Source organism: Meles meles, chromosome 6 (assembly GCF_922984935.1).
Source record: "Meles meles chromosome 6, mMelMel3.1 paternal haplotype, whole genome shotgun sequence".
Classification (NCBI taxonomy): Eukaryota; Metazoa; Chordata; class Mammalia; order Carnivora; family Mustelidae; genus Meles; species Meles meles.
In genome coordinates this window covers 73,630,276-73,651,390 of record NC_060071.1, presented here as the reverse complement: position 1 = coordinate 73,651,390, position 21,115 = coordinate 73,630,276, and the positions used below count along the sequence as shown (strand labels likewise).

The 21,115-nt window shown below is 38.7% G+C and overlaps 1 protein-coding gene and 1 pseudogene across 2 annotated transcripts in view; one reads left to right on the top strand and one right to left on the bottom strand.

Moving 5' to 3' along the window:
• AP4E1 (adaptor related protein complex 4 subunit epsilon 1) overlaps positions 1-21,115 on the bottom strand; it is a 59,957-nt gene that overhangs the window by 6,936 nt on the left and 31,906 nt on the right. For both annotated transcript variants that reach the window (XM_046009214.1, XM_046009216.1), the window contains exons 14-18: positions 17,601-17,903; positions 15,380-15,494; positions 11,637-11,760; positions 5,037-5,295; positions 429-986 (exon numbers count right to left, since the gene is read on the bottom strand). In XM_046009214.1, the coding sequence (XP_045865170.1) occupies positions 429-986; positions 5,037-5,295; positions 11,637-11,760; positions 15,380-15,494; positions 17,601-17,903 (1,359 nt within the window). The remainder of the gene's footprint in view (positions 1-428; positions 987-5,036; positions 5,296-11,636; positions 11,761-15,379; positions 15,495-17,600; positions 17,904-21,115) is intronic.
• LOC123944274 lies at positions 9,622-10,652 on the top strand (annotated as a pseudogene).

Below are 21,115 nucleotides of genomic sequence, written 5' to 3'. Positions count from 1 at the left end.
ATTAATTCATTTTCTCCTCACAGTAACAGGTAGACACTATTAATATCTTCATTTTAAATGTGAGGAAACTCAAAGTTACATAACCTGACCATGTAACACAGCTAATAAGTAGCAGAAGCAAGATTCAAAGCTAAGCATTCTGAGTCAACAGCCCACCTTTTTAACTACTGTGCTCTATTGATACTTGCTTTATCTTTATGGCCTTCCCCAATACATGTGGAAAATCTTTATGTTTCCTTGTCTCTTTTGAATAATTTATCCCTACTCAAAATAATAAAGAAAAAACCTGTCACACCTTTGGGGTTTTATACTAAAGAGAAAAAAAGGATGTGGAAGAAATTTATAAACCATCAGGAGATCAAACATCAGAAACACTAAGTAAGCATTGTCCATTTAAGGCAGAAATAAGAAACCATTCATTGTCTTACCTTGAAATTTTCTGCTGGAGCAATTTCTAAGTTAGCACTTTGCAATTCCAAACCACTCTTATTAGAAACTGACCAGACCATGAATAAACAATCATCTTTCCAAATTTTGTAAGAAGACACTGATATGGTTTCATTATGACAGACCTCCACAAGATCTGAATGCATGTGTTCAGAAGTTTCTTCTAGCAAAGAAGAAGCTAAAGAGGTTTCATTAGCAACTGAGGGTGCAGTGGACTGAGAAGGGTGAAAACCTTCCATATTTTTATCAGTGAACAAAGAAGGTGAAGAAGACAGCTTGCAATTGGAGAGTTTCTCAACTGAGGGCAGTTCTGTGAGTGACTCAGAATCCAAAAGCTCAGAGTTGAGAGAAAATTTACTTAATTCTTTGTCTCCTCTATCCTGCAAAGTATCCAAATAATAATCATCTTCGTAAGTTGCATCTGATGAAGAACCAAAGTAAGAACAGGTCATATGAGCACTGGTTGTTTCTCCACTTTTGGTTTCCTTGACTTTTGATTTCCTTCTGAATTTGTGAGATACAGTATCTGCTTTTCCTAGCTGCAAAAATAAAACATAATAATTCCACCAGTCATGAATTTTAAACATTTTTCTGTAATTTCAAATGAGCATCATTTTACTAACTTGTTAAGATTCTATCTATAATGCATAGATTAACAAAAGAATCAGAGATGAATAAAATGTTAAGCCCTAAAATTCTGACAGCTACCTCACTTTGAACTATTAGCTAAGTCTTATTTCTCATAAAAACATAAAATCAAAAAAAGAAAGTCAAAAAGTCATTTGTGAACAATTCTAAAAATTCGCTCAGTTTTGGAATGCTAGAGTAGAGAACTGCAAAAATTAAAAACAGTGAGGGGCACCTGGATGGCTCAGTTCGTTGGGCATCTGACTCTTGGTTTTGGCTCAGGTCATAATCTCAGGGTCATGGGACTGAGCCCTGCATTCACTCTGTGCTGAGCACAGAGTCTGCTTGAGATTCTCTCCCACTCTCACTATCCCTCCCAACTACTTGCATGCACTCTCTCTAAAAAAATAAAAATAGGGCACCTGGGTGGCTCAGTCAATTAAGGCCTCAAATCAGGTCATGATCCCAGAGTCCTGGGATCAAGTCCCACATCAGTCTCGCTGCTTAGTGGGGAGCCTGTTTCTCCCTCTCCCTTACCTGCCACTCCCCCTACTGGTGCTCTCTCTGTCAAATAAATAAATAAAATCTTTTAAAAAGATAAAAAAATTAAAAAGTAAAAATAAAAAGCAGTAACATTTTAAAAATAAAATAAAAACAGTGAGATACCTAGCCATTTTTTGGGTTTCCAGAGTTGTCCTGTAGAAGAGAAGATACCTTAAAATACAGGAATGGCTCAAACTCTGGTTTCGTAGTCTACAATAACCATGATTTCATAGCCCACAAGTCAATAAACAGAAAGAAAAACTGATTTTATCTCAAGAACTAACTGGCAGTAGCTGACCAAAAGCAGGCAAGAACTCTATCAGTGACTAGTGACGTTTCCTCCAGATTCAGGAAATGGGAATGGCAAATCTGCCTTCCTTGAACCAAGACTCCTGGGAAATGGTCTGCAAATCTACATTAAGAGTGGATTGATGGGGGCGCCTGGGTGGCTCAGTGGGTTGAAGCCTCTGCCTTCGGCTCAGGTCATAATCCCAGGGTCCTGAGATTGAGCCCCACATCGGGCTCTCTGCTTAGCAGGGAGCCTGCCTCCCCCCATCTCTGCCTGTCTCTCTGCCTACTTATGACCTCTGTCTGTCAAATAAATAAATAAAATCTTAAAAAAAAAAAAGAATGGAGTGATGGCTCACAGTTCACTCTTACCCTCCAAAGTCCTATCTAGAATCAGTGTAGCAGATTGGCACTACTCTAAATTCACATCTCCAACCTCCTTGCGGCCATGCGGCCATCACTGACGAGATTCTAGTTAACCAGAATTCTAGTTCCTCTTCCATACCCTTTCACCCCCTCAAGTCCCAATACTTTTTCCAACTCTCAGCAGATAAGTTTGTCTCCTATCTTTTGATTTGGAAGTCATCAAACAAGAACTAAAATTTTATTCACACAAAAATGAAAAGGAGTGGGTGGGTGAAGGACTTCCATTTTCAAGTAGCTGTGGGACTTGAATTAGACTGTTCAGTGTTGCTCCTCAAGTCACTAGTGCTCGGAGTGTTTTCATTTGTTTTTCGTTTTCTCTTTTCTGTGTTTCATTTTGGGTAGTTTTGAATACTTTGTCTTCAAGATTTTTTTCTTCAGTACTGTCTAATCTGCTGCTAATCAGAAGCTCCACAAGCCATAAGACACCAGAGTGACATATTTGTTAAAATATTTAAAGAAAAGAAACAGTCAACCCAGACTTTAGAGAAAATAACTTTCAAAAATGAAGGTAAAAGAGAACAAAAAACCAAGAAACAGACTCTTAACTACTGAGAACAAACTGAGGGTTACCAGAAGGGAGGGGCATGGGGGTTTGGGTTAAATAGATAATGGGGATTAAGGAGGGCAATTGTAGTCATGAGCACCAAATGTTATATTAAATCACTAAATTCTGGGGCGCCTGGGTGGCTCAGTGGGTTAGGCCGCTGCCTTCGGCTCAGGTCATGATCTCAGGGTCCTGGGATCGAGTCCCGCATCGGTCTCTCTGCTCAGCAGCGAGCCTGCTTCCCTCCTCTCTCTCTGCCTGCCTCTCTGTCTACTTGTGATCTCTCTCTGTCAAATAAATAAATAAAATCTTTAAAAAAAAAAATCACTAAATTCTACACCTGAAACTAATATTACACTGCAGGTTAACTTACTAGAATTTAAATAAAGGGGCACCTGGGTGGCTCAGTGGGTTAAAGCCTCTGCTTTCGGCTCAGGTCATGATCCCAGGGTCCTGGGATCGAGCCCCGCATCTGGCTCTCTGCTCAGCGGGGAGCCTGCTTCCCTTCCTCTCTGTCTGGCTGCCTCTCTGCGTACCTGTGATCTCTGTCTGTCATATAAATAAATAAAATCTTAAAAAAAAAAAAGAATTTAAATAAAAACTTAAAAAAACTAAAAATGAAGATAAAGTGGAAGGCAAAGATGAGGGGGGAAAAAGCCTTGATCCTCAGAGAGAATTATGTAAAAAATTAACCCAAAAACCAGGTGGTGGGTAATAGGGAGGGCACGTACTGCATGGAGCACTGGGTGTGATGCCAAAACAATGAACACTGTTATGCTGTAAACAAATTAAAAAAAAAAAAAATTAACCCAAAAAGCATCTAGTATACCTTAAATGAAAAAACATCCTAATTATATTTCTAATAATGAGCTCACCATAAAAAAAAAAGGGCTCGATCATTTGTCACACTGAATGTTCTCTTGAGAAAGACTGTTTAACTGAAAGCTTTGCACTTTGTTGAGAGCTTCAATAGTAGCCATGGGATTCACAGATCAGGGCTCCATAAGCCTGGGTGCACTGTGACTACTGAGAACTTCCCCAGCGGTGCTAGGGAATTCACAGGTACCCTTACCACAGTCAGCTGGAACACCTTAAAGACCCAAAATAAGTCACCCTGCTGCTGAAATCCAAATGCTGAGACATCATTCAGATACATCTTATTAATACATCTAGATTGAATTTTTTTTTCCTTAGGAGGGAATATCAAGTCTGATAGAAATGGGGTGTACTAGAAAAGAAAGAGAAAACAGGCAAAGAGTATAGGGATGGAGGGAAAATTCCACCAAGAGAGAAGGAAGATGAAAGAATTGGAATGATGTAAAACTGAAGAAAATGTAGCTCTAACCACAATTTTGTACCAGGTAGGTCCATCAGTCCACCAAACAGAAAATTACATGGAATTCTGAGATGCTCAAAAATAGTACCTGCCCTTCACTCCTATTTTTCATTCTTTTACTATGATAATAATGTATCAGCATAAAAAGTTTTTTAATCATAATGCCGGAGTATAATTTTCATTTTGGGTAATTCCTTTCAGTCTCAATACACTTTTATCTTCTTAACAGTTATAAACAAAGTATAAATAAAACTTTATATTCTGCCTTTTTGCCTAATATATTACATGTATTTGTTATTTTACAATGCAGTATTTATCATTTTTAATGGCTAAGTAATATTCTGAGCTAATATAATTTATGTACCTATTTTCCTACTATTAGACATCTAAACTGATTCCTAATTTTTACTATTAAAAATGCCATTTGAGAAGTATTTTTTCCACAGACATTATCAATATTGTTGAACTACTGTTATTGCCAATACTTTCATCAAGCCCCCTTCCCACTGAGAACTGTGAAGTTCCACTGAGAACTCCCACAGGAGTAATACCTGTGGTCATATGTGTAACTTCATTTGGACCCTGACCCTTGCCCCAGCTGACTGGACTACAGAAAACACCTGACTCAAGCTAAACTTTAGCTAAACTCAAGCTAAACTAATTAGAATTTCTCTTTCAGGAATATAAAAAGTATGTCATTGGTGGCTCTGGAGCTGGGAAAGCCATTTCCCACCATGTGTATGGGAGCCAAGAACTTTTGTTGAGCCAGTTTTTTTGTACAAGACAGGGACACAGATTCCCAGAGGAATATAATGGACTACTTACCAAATTGATTGTACTTTCTGATCCTAGCCCAACAAATAATGATGATGCCAGCAGCTGCTTTTCTTTCTCCTCTTTAGATTGGGTAGCGACTTGACACTGATCCTTTTTTGTTATACTTTGGTCTACATTCTCCATTATTATACTCTCTTGAGGAACAGGCGGAGCTTCAGTTTCATCCCCAGTTTTGCCTTCCTTCTTGGGAAGATAACCCTCTTTCCCCCACAATTTCTTTATACCTTCCAGCTTCAAGCTATTTGTCCTAAAAAGATTAAGGATGAAATCAAAACAACTTAAATAACTGCTGAAGTGTTACCTTCTCAAGGCATTTTTAAAAACACATGATTGCCATAGTCTTTTAAAAACAGCTTTCAGGGGTCCCCCGGGTGGCTCAGTCGGTTAGGCAACGACTCTTGATTTCAGCTCAAGTCATGGTCTGGGGGTTGTGAGATTAAGCCTTGCATCAAGCTCTGCACTGGGGATGGAGCCTGCTTGGGATTCTCTCCCTCTGCCTCTACCCCCACCCCCTGCTCACACTCTATCTCTGACAAATTAATACATAAATAGATAAATACATACATACATACATACATACAGCTTTCATATTCTATATGTCAGGAAGTAAAACCTAGATTTTTAGTTTCAGCCAATTTCCCCTCACCCCCCAGCTAAAGGATTGAAGGCAAAAGAACTCTAGACGTAATTAAAAATTTTAGATCACTTAATTTTCATTTTACGGCTTGAATAAGTTATCCAAAAACAGAACTACTATAAATTAGTTCCTTTCCTCCATTGACTTTTCAAAAATACCTCTAATGCTGATGAGTTAAAGATCAGAAATGACTTTTTATTTTCTTAGCTATAATCACCCAATGAAGGAAGACACTATGCAATAAAATCCTGTTGAAAGCAAAAAAAAAAAAAAAAAAAAAAAAAAATCATTCAAACCCATTCTTAACCCATCCAAAAAGTTTTCTTAACGTGAACACTAGCTACATTTTCAACTATTATAAATGTACTTTTATTAAAATGAAATGAGGTCTGAGCTATAAAAGAAAAAATTAAGAGTTTTGGCATGAAGGTTATGTTTCTTTATGCTTGAGTTGAAGAATTAAAAGTAGTGATTAGAATTTGGACTCACCTACTTTTGTGTAAAAAGTTATAGCTATGAATAATCCCAAGTGCAGGCTGAAACAGCCAAAGATTACCTTTATTGTTTACATATAAGAACTATGTGTCCATTGCACTTGGCTCATTTAAGCATCCCTGTCATAGTCCAAAACAGCATTGTAAAATTTGTACTACAAGATAGATCATGGGGGCGCCTGGGTGGCTCAGTGGGTTAAGCCTCTGCCTTCAGCTCAGGTCATGATCTCAGGGTCCTGGGATCGAGCTCCATATCGGGCTCTCTGCTTGGCAGGGAGCCTGCTTCCTCCCCTCTCTGGCTGCTGCTCTGCCTACTTGTAATCTCTCTCTCTCTCTCAATCTGTAAAAAAGAAAAAAAAAATTAAAAAAAAAAAAAAGATCATGAAATGAATCTAACAGAAAAACTCAGAAATATCTGTACTGGTTATTAGTCCCTTCTAGTCTGTTGGAATCATGATCAATTTGGTTTTCTATACTATGCCAGAAACAAAGACAGGTGGTTATACCTCATACTGAGTGAAGAACTAATGCTATTGGGGCGCCTGGGTGGCTCAGTGGGTTAAAGCCTCTGCCTTCGGCTCAGGTCATGATCCCAGGGTCCTGGGATCGAGCCCCATATCGGGCTCTCTGCTCAGCAAGGAGCCTGCTTCTCCCTTTCTCTCTCTCTCTGCCTGCCTCTTTGCCTGCTTGTGATCTCAGTCTGTCAAATAAATAAATAAAATCTTAAAAAAAAAAAAAGAACTAATGCTATTAAATACAAATTAGCTGAAAGACAATGTGAATGTTAATAAAGAATGCCTAGAGGGAATTAGTCTAATCCTCCTCATTGAATTTTACTGCTGAATGTTCCTTTACAAATATCTTGATTTCTCCTTTTCTTTCACGTACCAAAAGAGCCTTCTAAAAAAGTTTTTTTTAGAAAAAGTAAAACTATTAGTTATCCATCAGACCTGTGGAAAGAAAAGCAGTTTTCTTGCATGAGCAGATCAAAAATGGTCACAGGGGACACCTGGGTGGCTCAGTGGGTTAAGCCTCTGCCTTCAGCTCAGGTCATGATCTCAGGGTCCTGGGATCGAGTCCCACATGGGGCTCTCTGCTGGGCAGGGAGCCTGCTTCCTCCTCTCTCCCTCTCTCTGCTTGACTCTCTGCCTACTTGTGATCTCTCTCTGTCAAATAAATAAAATCTTAAAAAAAAAAAAAAGTGGTCACAGGAACCACTAAGATGACCCCCAGCATCTCTAGGATGCTCAACAGCAGAAACTCAAAGGGATTCATAAATGCCCACAGTGTTTCTATAACCCTGTTTATAAAAACATATCCTTTAATTAAGAAGAAAAAGGGGAAACTCCCCAAGTTTTACTAGTAAATTATTTAAATATCAGTTAACAAAAAAAGTTAAGTGTGGTGGACCCTGGGATGCTCCCAGACGACCCTTCAATAAAGGACTTGTTGCCCCAGTCGCTGGGAGTACAGCATGCTTTGGCGTTGCCTCGGCTGCAGAGGGACACATTGCCTGAGACCATATACCTCCCTGGGCAGCCCACACCCAGTGACTGACGAACATAAGTGTAGAGTCCTGGCCACCCATGTGGACCCAACTCAGGACAACTCTGAAGGGTCACTCTAACTTCCGAGCTCCCCACAGGGTCAGCAGAAACTGCTGTTAGACTGCATTGCATCTTAACTCCTTCCTCTGCCCAAACCTGCTTCTTTCTCCTTCTTTCCACAGGTAGTGATCACAAGGGCACTCCTTTACATTCTGCATGCTAAATCCATCATGGAATGCACTTCCCAGGGAATCCAGTCCACAACAACAGGCAAAATAGGAAAGGAGAGGAAAAATAAGCCTGAAAGGAGCTTCAAGATATTTTTAAAGACTTTTCTGGCACATTTCATCTGCATACATGCCTATTATCAACATAAATTCTCTGTCATGGATTATGTATTGGCAGCCTAAAAAGCAGGAAAAGTAAGTAAGAACACAAAATATGTTTCTTTACAATGTGAGACATACTGTAAAAGATTTTTTTTAAACATGAGTCATCTTTGCTTGGGTTTTGATAAATTCGTGAGTTTACATGGTATACCTTTGTATTGTTTTTAATCAGATCAATCAAACACAGATGTAAATTCTGGCCAAACTAACTTCAAAAGATTAGGGATACACTTTAATTCAGCTCTAGGAATTCCCTTTTCAGATAGTCCCCAAAGACGGCCTAAGGTAAGAAATCCTAAGGTAAGGTAAGGGCTTGCTACTACTTTATTCTCAGCATGCTAGAGATTGCAAAAGAGTGGCTATCTGCTCTCTAAAGCTGATTTGCCTTGTCAAATACCACATAGGTTCCCAATTCTGAAATCATGTGTAAGCTGTGGTCCTCTTTGGAAAGAAATTTTAAATTCATCCCTCATGTTCCATTTCATGGTAACACAGCATGTGTGTTATTCCTTAGCAGCTCTGCCAAATGTCATTTCTCTCAGAGTAGTACATGTATATGTATAGGATTTACAAGTAAATCAAGTCCCCCAGATCTTAGTTCAGTACTAAACAAATAGATGCTGTCACCTGTTGTGCAGGTAAAAGAGACTAAGTTTCCTCCTTGGGTTTAGAGGGTTCCTGTCCTCTCCTTCCCTTGTCCCAGGGTTCTGTCGGGGGCATTTAATTGCTATCACCACTACATTCAAATGCTCACAAATCATATCTGTTCCTCATACTTGGAATACCAAAATTAAAGGTCTGGGAAAGAAAATGGTATCAACAGAGCAGTAAAAAAGTCTAAGAGAATTTCATTCAGCATATCATCTTATATTCCTCATAATTTACATAGATTAGAGTCAGTCTTCTGATATATAGTTCTTCCAACCATCATGCTAGAAGACTAACAAATGCAAAGATGAACATAAAATAAAGTGACTGACTCCACTATGAACATATGAGGACTCAAAATCTTTCAAAGTTGCCACCTTTGAGATTTTATTACATTTATTCCAACAAAGCTGCCATTACTCAAAACATTTTTTAATAAGCACTGAATAATATATGGAATTGTTGAATCACTATACTGTACACCGGAAACTAGTGTAACACTGCATGTTAACCACACTGGAATTAAACTAAGTAATTAATAAGTTAATTAAACAATTAACTAAAACCATTAAAAAAGTTTTAACTCTTTTAAGAAGCTTCTTCACAAAGAAGGAAGCCATTTTCATTACTTTATGTCACGTCAATAACCAAAGTTACCCAGAGTGATCACTAATTTCATTTGGTTAACTCAGCTTTTGGATATTGATAATGATGGCAATGACAATTAGTATTCATAGTAGCAGCTTCCATGTATCAGCCACTTCCTATGCACTGGATTTTATGAGGCACTTTGTATATATTACCTTACTTTTTTAACTTAAAAAATTTACTTATATTTCCGGGCAGATACGTTCGTTAGATTACTCCTTTCTGCCCGTGGACGCCGCCGAGTAAGCATCGTTGAAGTCTCCCCTCCCACCGCCGTCATGTCTAAGTCAGAGTCTCCCAAAGAGCCTGAACAGCTGCGGAAGCTCTTCATCGGAGGTCTGAGCTTTGAAACAACCGATGAGAGTCTGAGGAGCCATTTTGAGCCATGGGGAACACTTACGGACCGTGTGGTCATGAGAGATCCAAACACCAAGCGCTCCAGAGGCTTTGGGTTTGTCCCATATGCCACTGTGGAGGAGGTGGATGCAGCCATGAACGCAAGGCCACACAAGGTGGATGGAAGAGTTGTGGCACCAAAGAGGGCTGTCTCAAGAGAAGATTCTCAAAGACCTGGTGCCCACTTAACTGTGAAAAAGATTTTTGTTGGTGGCATTAAAGAAGACACTGAAGAACATCATCTAAGAGATTATTTCAAACAGTATGGGAAAATCGAAGTGATTGAGATCATGACTGACTGAGGCAGTGGCAAAAAGAGGGGTTTTGCTTTTGTAACATTTGATGACCATGATTCTGTAGACAAGATTGTCATTCAAAAATCCCATACTGTGAATGGCCACAACTGTGAAGTAAGGAAAGCGCTCTCTAAGCAAGAGATGGCTAGTGCTTCATCCAGCCAAAGAGATCGAAGTGGTTCTGGAAACTTTGGTGGTGGTCGTGGAGGTGGTTTTGGTGGGAATGACAACTTTGGTCGCGGAGGAAACTTCAGTGGTCGAGGTGGCTTTGGTGGCAGTCGAGGTGGTGGTGGATATGGTGGCAGTGGGGATGGCTAGAACGGATTTGGTAATGATGGAAGCAACTTTGCAGGTGGCAGAAGCTATAACGATTTTGGCAATTACAACAATCAGTCCTCAAATTTTGGACCCATGAAAGGAGGCAATTTTGGAGGCAGAAGCTCTGGCCCTTATGGTGGTGGAGGCCAATACTTCGCCAAACCACGAAACCAAGGTGGCTATGGTGGTTCCAGCAGCAGCAGTAGCTACGGCAGTGGCAGAAGGTTTTAATTACTGCCAGGAAACAAAGCTTAGCAGGAGAGGAGAGCCAGAGAAGTGACAGGGAAGCTACAGGTTACAACAGATTTGTGAACTCAGCCAAGCACAGTGGTGGCAGGGCCTAGCTGCTACAAAGAAGACATGTTTTAGACAATACTCATGTGTATGGGCAAAAAAAACTCGAGGACTGTATTTGTGACTAATTGTATAACAGGTTATTTTAGTTTCTGTTCTGTGGAAAGTGTAAAACATTCCAACAAAGGGTTTTAATGTAGATTTTTTTTTTTGCACCCATGCTGTTGATTGCTAAATGTAATAGTCTGATCATGACGCTGAATAAATGTGTCTTTTTAAAAAAAAAAAAAAAATTTACTTATATTTCCTAAAATTTACTTATATTTCCAAAATCAAAATCTACCTAAAAAGATTGAAGATTTGGCTCCACATAAGACATTTAGACAAATATATCACCAATTTTCACAGTGGCAGGAAAGAAGCTCTGGAAGCATTTTGAGCAAAGTATGCAACCGACTTTAATGAAGTCAGTTATCTTATTTTATGTTCATCTCTGTACTGTCAACCTTCCAATGAAATGGCTGTAAGAAGATTTTGAGAAATGTAAAATAACATGCTGAATAATCACCTGTGTATAAAAGGTCTCACATACTTCTTTAAAAAACCTACGTGTGTATATATACATATATATATATATATGTGTGTATATAACACATACAGAAACATACATACACATACATACATACATACAATATGTAGTAATAACGCACATATCATTATCATCTGTAAACTCTATGTACATTATGCTGTCTTGGAAGGAAGCAAGCTCTCTTACAAGTTCTCTTGTCCAACATCAACACCTTGAAAACAATAAACAGAAACCACTGAAACAAGAGCTGAAAGATTTCAGCTTTCAGGGATGCTTCTACTTTGAAATTTAAATACTCCTATGTTCTCAATTTTAATAATAAAGGAACTTACTCCTTCAGCCCGGTCTCTGCACTATTCCCAGATATATCTGAACCAAGAGAAATGCCAGCAGGAGACTGTCGTCCAGTGAAGCCAGATGAAGAAAAGGAAAGTCCATATGGTTCAAAATTGAGAACTAGAATTTTAAAACAATAATTTTAAAACAAAAACAAGTTCATATTTAAAACAAAGCAAAAGTTAGAGGGGAAAGAAGAAATTAACAAAGTTACCATTCACTACTGAAATAAAATAACTGAAGGTTAGAATCCAATGAAAATTTTTATTTATTTTATTTTATTTTTTTAAGTAACCTCTATACTTAGCATGAGGCTCAAACCTACAACCCAGAGATGAAGAGTTGCAGGCTCCACCAACTGAGCCAGCCAGCCACTCCTCCAATGACAATTTTTAAGCTGGAAGGGACTCTGGAGGTAACCTAATCAAATAATTATAGTAATAATAAAATAGTTATCATTTATTGGAAGTATTATCGTCTGTAAGCCATTACTTGATCAAACACAAACAGTATTTCACTTTTATCTTTCATCTCCCTAAGGAGCTAAAGGAAGATCCAATTAGGAAAGATAACTGATAAACCAGGTCACTGAAAAGTTGCTACTCCCAGACAAAAATGTTTAATGAGCTATGAATAAAGAGATAACCATGTTTTTGCTTAGCAAAATAATCTTAGGCACATTCCCATACTGAATGGACTAATGGAGCCCTCAGTGTGAAATTTCCCTTACTGAAAAGAATAAGGTTTACTCAGGTTCAGATTCCTGGGAATCTGTATACCCAAATGAATTCAATCAAGAACGATAAAAATTCATATTGTTATTGTAAAGCAGAAGTCAATATCCATTCTCCTCTTTTAAGTAATAGAAACCTCACTTCTTAGCTAGGTACATGGCCTCCAGAAAAGAAATGACATTTCCAGACTCCTGTGCCATGTGCTTGAGCTCCAGCCAATGAAATTATGTACACATTCTGTACACAAGTTCTGGAAGGAATCTTCCTGGACAAAAAAAAAAAAACGCCTTTCTTCTCTCCCTTCCTCCTTTACATCCATGAAGCCATCATCAATCCTAGGCTGCCCACTTCTGGAATTTCTTTAACAGGAAAGAGTAGTTATCTTCTGCCTTGTAAAAGGCCACATTTTGTTAATTTGTTTTCTAATATGCTATGTAGCTATACCTAATCTTAACTGGCATATTTTTATCTTTTTGGACTACCTGGATTATAATACAAAAGACCTTCTTAAATCATAAAGAGTGCTTTATAAAATATAAATGTGAACTTCTCTGTTATCTTCATTTTACAAAGGAGAAACTGTGGCAGGATTTACCATGAACTTATCAAAGATTACAAAAATAGGAAAAATGATAGAGCCAGATAAGAAATCAGATACCCTGGTTCTAGAGCTCCACTCTCAAGTATTCTATTATACTGTCTCTTCCAAAAGAAACAACACCTAATCCAAAGAGAACTAAATAAACTAGTTTAAGATAGAAAAAATAAATTCTATATCTAAAAGAATGATACAGAAGAGAAATCAACGTGCAGTAGAAAAAAAATGATAGACTAATTAATAACCAGAAGAACTGAGTTCATGATGTACATCAGGTATTAACTGGGTACATGAACTAGACCTTAACTTCTCTGTCTGTAAAGTGAAGGATTTGGGCTAAATCAGCAGTTTCCAAATGCTGATTTGATAACCAGGATCAAGCTGACTTTGTAGAATCTCCCACATACAGCCAAGCTCTCCAAGGTTCAGAAACAAAAGACACAGGAGTAAGGCTCAAAAATCTGTATCATTTTTTAAAAACTTTGTGATTCTGATTCATAATCATGTTTGGAAATCACTTCTCTAAATAGACAATTATCATATCATTTCACTCATATGTGAAATTTAAGGAATAGCACAGAGGACCACAGGGGAAGGGAAGGAAAACTGAAGGGGAAGGAGTCAGAAAGGGAAACAAACCACAAGACCGTGGGCTCCAGGAACCATCCTGAGGGTTACAGAAGGGAGTGGGGGTGATGGGTACTAAGGAGGGCACGTGTGCTGGTGAGCACTGGGTGTTATACACAACTAATGAATCACTGAACACTACATCAAAAACTAATGATGTACTCTATGTTGGCTAACTGAACATAATTTTAAAAAAAAGACATCAATTCTCTAAATCTTTACAAGGTCCTTTTCAACTAGAAAATCCTCCTATTTTAAGCTTTTCAATCATGTAGTGTAACTTCCTATCCCATTTTGACCTCTTTTTAATAGCATCCATAACTATTATCAAGCCTCTGCATTAACAAAATAGCAGTGAAGAGCTCAAGAAATGTTTCCTATGCACCAGTAAAAACAACTTAAGCCAAAGCTCAAGTAAAGATTGAGCAGAAAGAATTCAAAATCAGAGGTAGAGTTTAAGAGTGGGGAGAAAAAAAAACTAGACACAGAAGGGAACAACATCTGGAGACAGTCAGATAAAATTCCTAACCTGAGACAACAGAATTAAGCACTGTCATCTACGGAAAGCCTGGAAAGGCTCGAGGCTGAGAATGAACTTCAAACCACATTATTTTCATTCTTCAGTAAAAACTTACCAAGGTCATTACAGAGGTGAATGACTAGAAGAGCATAAGATTTTTTTAAAAGTTAACTAGACATATAAGAGTTCATGTGCGTGTGGAGAGCAAGAGGAAAATAACAGTATGCAGAAAGAGTCAGAAGGAAGTAGATGGCTGAATTGCAACTTATACTTTTTTGGTGTCATTTTAAGATCAACCAGTTAGTTGTACTCATATGCCTACCACAGAGCCTGGAAAGTACTCAACAAAATCATTAGATGATGAATGTGGAGATGAAGAGCTTTCAGCACTGAACTTCTCACTATCACCATTCTGAACTCCTACAAAGATAATATTCAGCAGTCTCTCTTTATTAATATGCATACTTCCCATCCACCATCCAAACATCTGAATAATCTCCTTTTTACCAAAATCATGACAGACATCTTTCCCTGACAGGCTACATTTCTGAAATGTAAAGTTATTCTTTCTTTTCTTAGCTGTTTCTAACTTCATTGATCAGACATTCTGTTCGAGGAAGCATTCTTAAACAGTTTATATAAGCTGCTCAGAATGAAAATGAAACTCAATAGTCCACAGTAACCAGATTTGTTTTTTCAAACTTTTCTATAGATATGCTCACCTAAGTAACTATGAGCCCTCCCTTCAGCACAGTGACCCAACATGATAATTCCACCTTTGAGTTCCTTCAAAATTCCAGAATGGCTTCCTTAGGCACTTATGTATATGGAGACTATGACTTTGGGAATATCTCTGGGCTAACTTCTTTTTTCTGGGTATCCAAATACCTAATCAGGGTAAACAAGTCACAAGCAGATTTAAAGAGAGATGATAAAAACATTCTCAGTTATTTACAAGGCTATACTGTCAATCGCATTAAAAAAAATTGTGTCCTTGGGGCACCTGGGTGGCTCAGTGGGTTAAGCCTCTGCCTTCAGCTCAGGTCATGATCTCAGCGTCCTGAGATCGAGCCTCACATGGGGCTCTCTGCTCGGCGGGGAGCCTGCTTCCCCCTCTCTCTGCCTGCCTCTCTGCCAACTTGTGATCTCTCTCTGTCTCTCTCTCTCTCTCTCTCTCTGTGTCAAATAAATAAATAAAATCTTTAAAAAAAAAAATGATGTCCCTGCAATTAAGCTTGTTACAGACCCATGAAAACTTACCTTTTTCCTGAGAAAACTTTTCCTCCTGCCGTTGGTGGTGAGGTTTGTAAGGTGCTGCCCCCTGACTAAGTTCTTCAGCCACAAAACCATCCAGAAAAGATAAAGAAGCATCTACCTGTATTAGCATGAAGCAAAAATTAAAAATTAAAAAAATTTACCCTAAACAGTAGACTATACACTCACATAATTTTAATCCATGTGTCCTAAAAATAATTTTTAAATGTAAAACTGAACTTCAATTCTGAAAGTGCCACCAAGCTCTCTAGCTTTCTAAAACATCTATATTCAAATCAGTTAGCTAAGAACGTTAACAATGTAAGTCTTCTGCAATTGTGATCAATTTCAGTGCCCTGCAGAATAAACGGCAACCAATATGTTACAGCATCATATGTTAGGGGCGAGGACTGAGACAAAGACAGTTCCCACCCTCATGAGAATTGTAACCTACTAGAGAAGACACCTGTACCAGGAGCTACAGCTTCTGTATTAGTTTGTGCTGGGGGCTAAAAATAAGGTGTGGGCAAGGCTAGTTCCTTTTGGAGACTCCAAGGAAGAGTAAGCTCCTTATCTCTTTCAGTTTCTGAAGGCACCACTATTCCTTGGCTTGTGGCCACATCACTCTGATCTCTGCTTCTATTGTTAGTTGGCTTTCTCCTACTTCCTCACCTTTATGTCTTGTGATCATGCCTTCTGGACAATTCAAGATAATCTCATCACAAAATCCTTAACTTAATCAATCTACAAAGTCCTTGTTACCATGTAAAGTTCCAGGGATTAAGGTGTGTACACTGTGGGGAGGCCACTATTCAGACTCCCACAGTGCCTCTGATTTAACCATCCTATTCTCTTCTACCTGAAAATGCTTTTTCACAAATCTATGGAAAATTACTTAATTTCAGCAGGAATAGAAAGGTATGAGAGAATGATTAAGTGAAAAGAAATGAGATTAAGAAGAGTAAGGGGAAAAGAAGAAAAGAAAAAGTGAGCAAAGAGTGAAATCTACACAAAAGGCTATGGCAGTGGTGGCTTCAGAAGCCACAGGTTTGCTTCTGGTTTAGCCAAGTGTACACTAACAGCTCAGGTAATTAGAAGAGCGGGTGAATCTCAAACAGTTAAGTGGCACATCACACTCTGAATCTGGAAAGGTTTAGTTTCTTTTTTTTTTTTTTTTAAGATTTAACTTATTTACTTGACAGAGAGAGACAGCAAGAGCAGGAACACAAGGAAGGGGAGTGGGAGAGGGAGAAGCAGGCTTCCCGTTGAGCAGGGAGCCCAATGTGGGGCTCGATCCCAAGACCCTGGGATCATGGCCTGAGCCGAAGGCAGATGCTTAACGACTGAGCCACCCAGGCGCCCCAAGAAAGGTTTAGTTTCGATAAGATTCTTACAAAATGAAGCTATGTCATCATCACTATCTTTTACTGGAGGGAAAGAGGAAATAGGTTACTTCCTAGTTTACTACTGTATGTAGCATATTTATTCACCAGTTCAATGAATGTCTCTGGAATGCCTACCAAACATGAAAGCAAGGCCTCTGCTTTTAGGAGCTATCTGAAAGAACCAATGGACAAAGGTTCAAAATGAATACAAATCTGAGTCAGAATTAGTGCGAAGGCTACCTCTTCTATCCTCTTTCTCAACTATATCTGACAAATAAAAATTTGTACAAATCTGATTTCCTTTTGGCAATTTCCTAATTTATGCCAGTCTGGGGGAGAGAGCAGTATGCACTCAGGGTGAGTAATAACTGAGCCCATTAGGTTAAAAAGGGGGCTGGCTGAAAGGTGGGAAAAGGAAAGATGGGTAATCAGGTTCTAAAGTGGGAAAGAAGTTAAGACACCAGGGGGACAAAATGCAGCAGAGAACTACATACATTCTCAAAGAAAACAAAGTAATAATTAAATGACATATTAGAAAAATTAAAAAAAGACTAAAAATTTTTAATTCTTGAATTACTGTATGTTAAAACAGATGGTCACAGGATATAAATGCCTTCATTGCAGTTCTCCAGAAGAGATACTCCTCTATTCCTGACTAGTCGGGATCACTACCGACCTGTAGCTCTCAAATTCTCTCTCATACTAATGTGAGAAAAACTCCGACCTTCATCGTCAGTGTTACAGAAACTATATTCTGATATATTCCAAATATATCACAAATGGAAGAATTAACCTGTTATAGACAATGTGATTTTTACAAAACTAAAATACAGATGCCTTACCACCATGTCTTCACAGCTCTTATCAACTGGAAGCAAGATCTTCATAAGTTCCGCATTCTCACGTAAGTGTTTTAATTCAAATGCGTGCTGTCTCATACAAGTATCCAGAGATACGGTGAATTCCTGGATTAATCTCTCAACTATGTTAGAAGAGTGTGCTTGGGATGTCAACTTGGTAACAGCAGCGATTAACCAGGCTTTTGTTTCTGAAGAAACTGAGTCGCTTATAAGTAACTTGTAGAGCTTGGTTAGAACTTCCTCTGGTGTGTCCTTATCTAAGAGGTAGTAATACTCCCCTAAGACCTATGAGTAATATATAAACAAAGAGATGTTTATATAGAAGCATCAAGTTACACAGCAAACTGTACTCAGAAATCCAAACAAAGTAGCTACTGCTGGAGTCAATTTACTCTAGATTAAACATACTATCATAGCAAATTATTGGATAAGGATAAAACTATACATTTTAGGTTCAAAATTATATAAGAATTGGAACTCCATACAAAAAGGTTTTCCACATCTTTACCATTAACAATATATAAAGCAGCCCACTTTTATAAGTTCACTTTCTTCTGATTTTCAGGTTTGGTTATTGCTTTTTATATGCCTGTGCACACTCTGTTATTTATTTTACAATAAGCACTTAAACCAGGGGTTCTCACATGCTAATATGCATGAGAGTCACCTGAGGTATTTCATAAACATATAGATTTCTAGGTTCTACCCCCAGATATACTGAGTTAATATATCTGTCTTGGGGATCTACAATATACATTTTGAACCAGCATCAGCTGATTCTGATGCAGATGATCCAAAGAAGAAACTCTGAGGAACACTGATCTATGTTACATACTTTTTTTCTTACATCTAACTTACTTAGGTGATACATAATCCTACTGGCCTAAGAATCATTAATAACTGATAATTCGGGGCACCTGGGTGGCTCAGTGGGTTAAGCCTCTGCCTTCGACTCAGGTCATGGTCTTAGGGTCCTGGGATGGAGTCCCACATCAGCCTCTCTGCTCAGCAGGGAGCCTGCTTACCGCTCTCTGCCTGCCTCTCTGCCTACTTGTGACCTCTTTCTCTGTCAAATAAATAAAATCTTAAAAAAAAACAAAAAACCAAACTGATAATTCATGGAGTGTGAGATCTTTCCTAAGTGCTACTTATGGAGTATTTTCATGTCTTTGAGTAACACTGGCATCAGCAGGTTAAAAAAAAAAAAAAAAAAAAACAGGGAGGTGAGGTGACAGGCAAGGAAAAATTTATAGCTAGTAAAATGAACAGGAGGAAAAATAAATAGAACTAAGTAAGTTTAATCTTTTTTTTTTTTAAGATTTTATGTATTTATTTGTCAGAGAGAGAGCGAAAGCACAAGCAGGCAGAGGCAGAGAGAGAAGCAGGCTCCCTGCTGAGCAAGGAGCCCCACATGGGACTCGATCCCAGGATCCTGGGATCATGACCTGAGCTGAAGGCAGCGGCTTAACTGACTGAGCCACCCAGGTGTCCCAGTAAGTTTAATCTTTAAAGTAGCAAGATAATTTTTTGTGTGGTTTAATAAGATGGAAGGCAGCTCTAGAAAAGCTAGTAATCTAAATTCCAGTTCAAAAATTAATGGGAAGATGGAATAGGTACATTTTTCCCTATTCTTCCCAATAAGTATACCTTCAAGGTTTTTACCCTTGATGTTATATATAAAGCACACATAAAAAAAACACCAATATGTGGAGAAAAGAAGGATGACTGCTGGGGCGCCTGGGTGGCTCAGTGGATTAAACCGCTGCCTTCAGCTCAGGTCGAGATCTCAGGGTCCTAGGATGGAGCCCCACATTGGGCTCTCTGCTCCGCAGGGAGCCTGCTTCCTCCTCTCTCTCTTCCTGCCTCTCTGCCTACTTGTGATCTCTCTCTCTGTCAAATAAATAAATAAATAATCTTAAAAAAAAAAAAAAAAAAAAAAAAGAAGGCTGACTGTACAGTGGGTTATCTGCTGCTTCATACACCCCAGACTGGGTACTAGTAAGCCAGCAACCTGGAAACATCAATGGGTGCAGACAAACTGGCCCCAAGTAAAGCCTGCCCTCTAGCGAAAGAGCCAGGAGGCCAGAAAACTTTAAGACAATAACCCTTCTACTCCAGCCAAGCACTACACAGAAAAGAACCATAGACCCACCCACACCAGCACAGGCAGAGTAGAGAGCCAAGACTTCCACCCTACCAAGCTGTAAGAGGTACCCCCATTCCCACACAAGGGTAGTGACTGAGAAGTCCCAGTGGAGAACCAGGACTTTCATCCCCACCAACTGTAGAGAGGCCCACTCCTCCACAGTGTCCATGAAGACTACATATGAAGCCACTTCACCTCTACCCAGTATAAAGAGGGACCCCACCCTACCTCTCTAGGGTGGGGTCAAGAGAAGCCTAGAGGAGAGTCAGGACTTTCGCCATGCTCAGCCATAGCTAGACAACCCCTTCACAACGTCAGTGGAGGCCACACAGTAGAGATCTCAACACCTGTGTCACAATACCGTCACCAAAAAAATCTAATCAACATTTATTGGACATACCATCCAACAACAGCAGAATACCCATTCTTTTCAAGCACCCACAGAACATATAGTAAGATATATCTTGGGCCATAAAACAAACCTCAACAAACTTAACACAACTGAATTCACCAAGTATTTTCTCTGAAAACAATGGCATTCAAACTAGAAATCAATAATGGGAACTTTTCCAAACACTTAAAAATTAAACAACACTCTTCTATACAATTTTTCCAGAACACGGAAGAGGAAAGAACATTCCTTACTTCAGACCAAAACTGTAACAACAGAGTAGAAAAAAAATCTCATGAACAGAAATGTAAGAATTCTTTTTTTTTTTTTTTGAAGATTTTATTTATTTATTTGACAGACAGAGATCACAAGTAGGCAAAGAGGCAGGCAAAGAGAAAGAGAGGAGGAAGCAGGCTCCCCACCAAGCAGAGAGCCGGATGCGGGGCTTGATCCCAGGACCCCAGGACCGTGACCCGAGCTGAAGGCAGATGCCTAACCCACTGCACCACCCAGGTGCCCCGATATGTAAGAATTCTTAACAAGGAATCTACAAGAAATCTACACACACACACACACACACACACACATACACACACACACACACCCTAATTAGTGAGTTTAGCAAGGTTGCAAAGATTGCAAAGCAAGATTGCAAAGACAAGATCAAAATATAAAAATCTATTGTACTTGAATAAACTAGCAACAGACATGTGGGTACCAAAATTAAAAATACAACTTATTTACTACTGCTCTAAAGAAAGTGAAATGCTTAAGTAGAAATCCAACAAAATTTGTACAGAATCTGTATGCTATGGAAAGAAATAAAAGCACTATAAATATATGGAGTGATATGGAAAAAAAAAAAAAATAGCTGCCAATACAATAACCATTTAGGCAAGGATTACCAATACTAAAACCACTGGTGAAAGACAGTTGAGGAAAAGATGTTCATGAATAGCC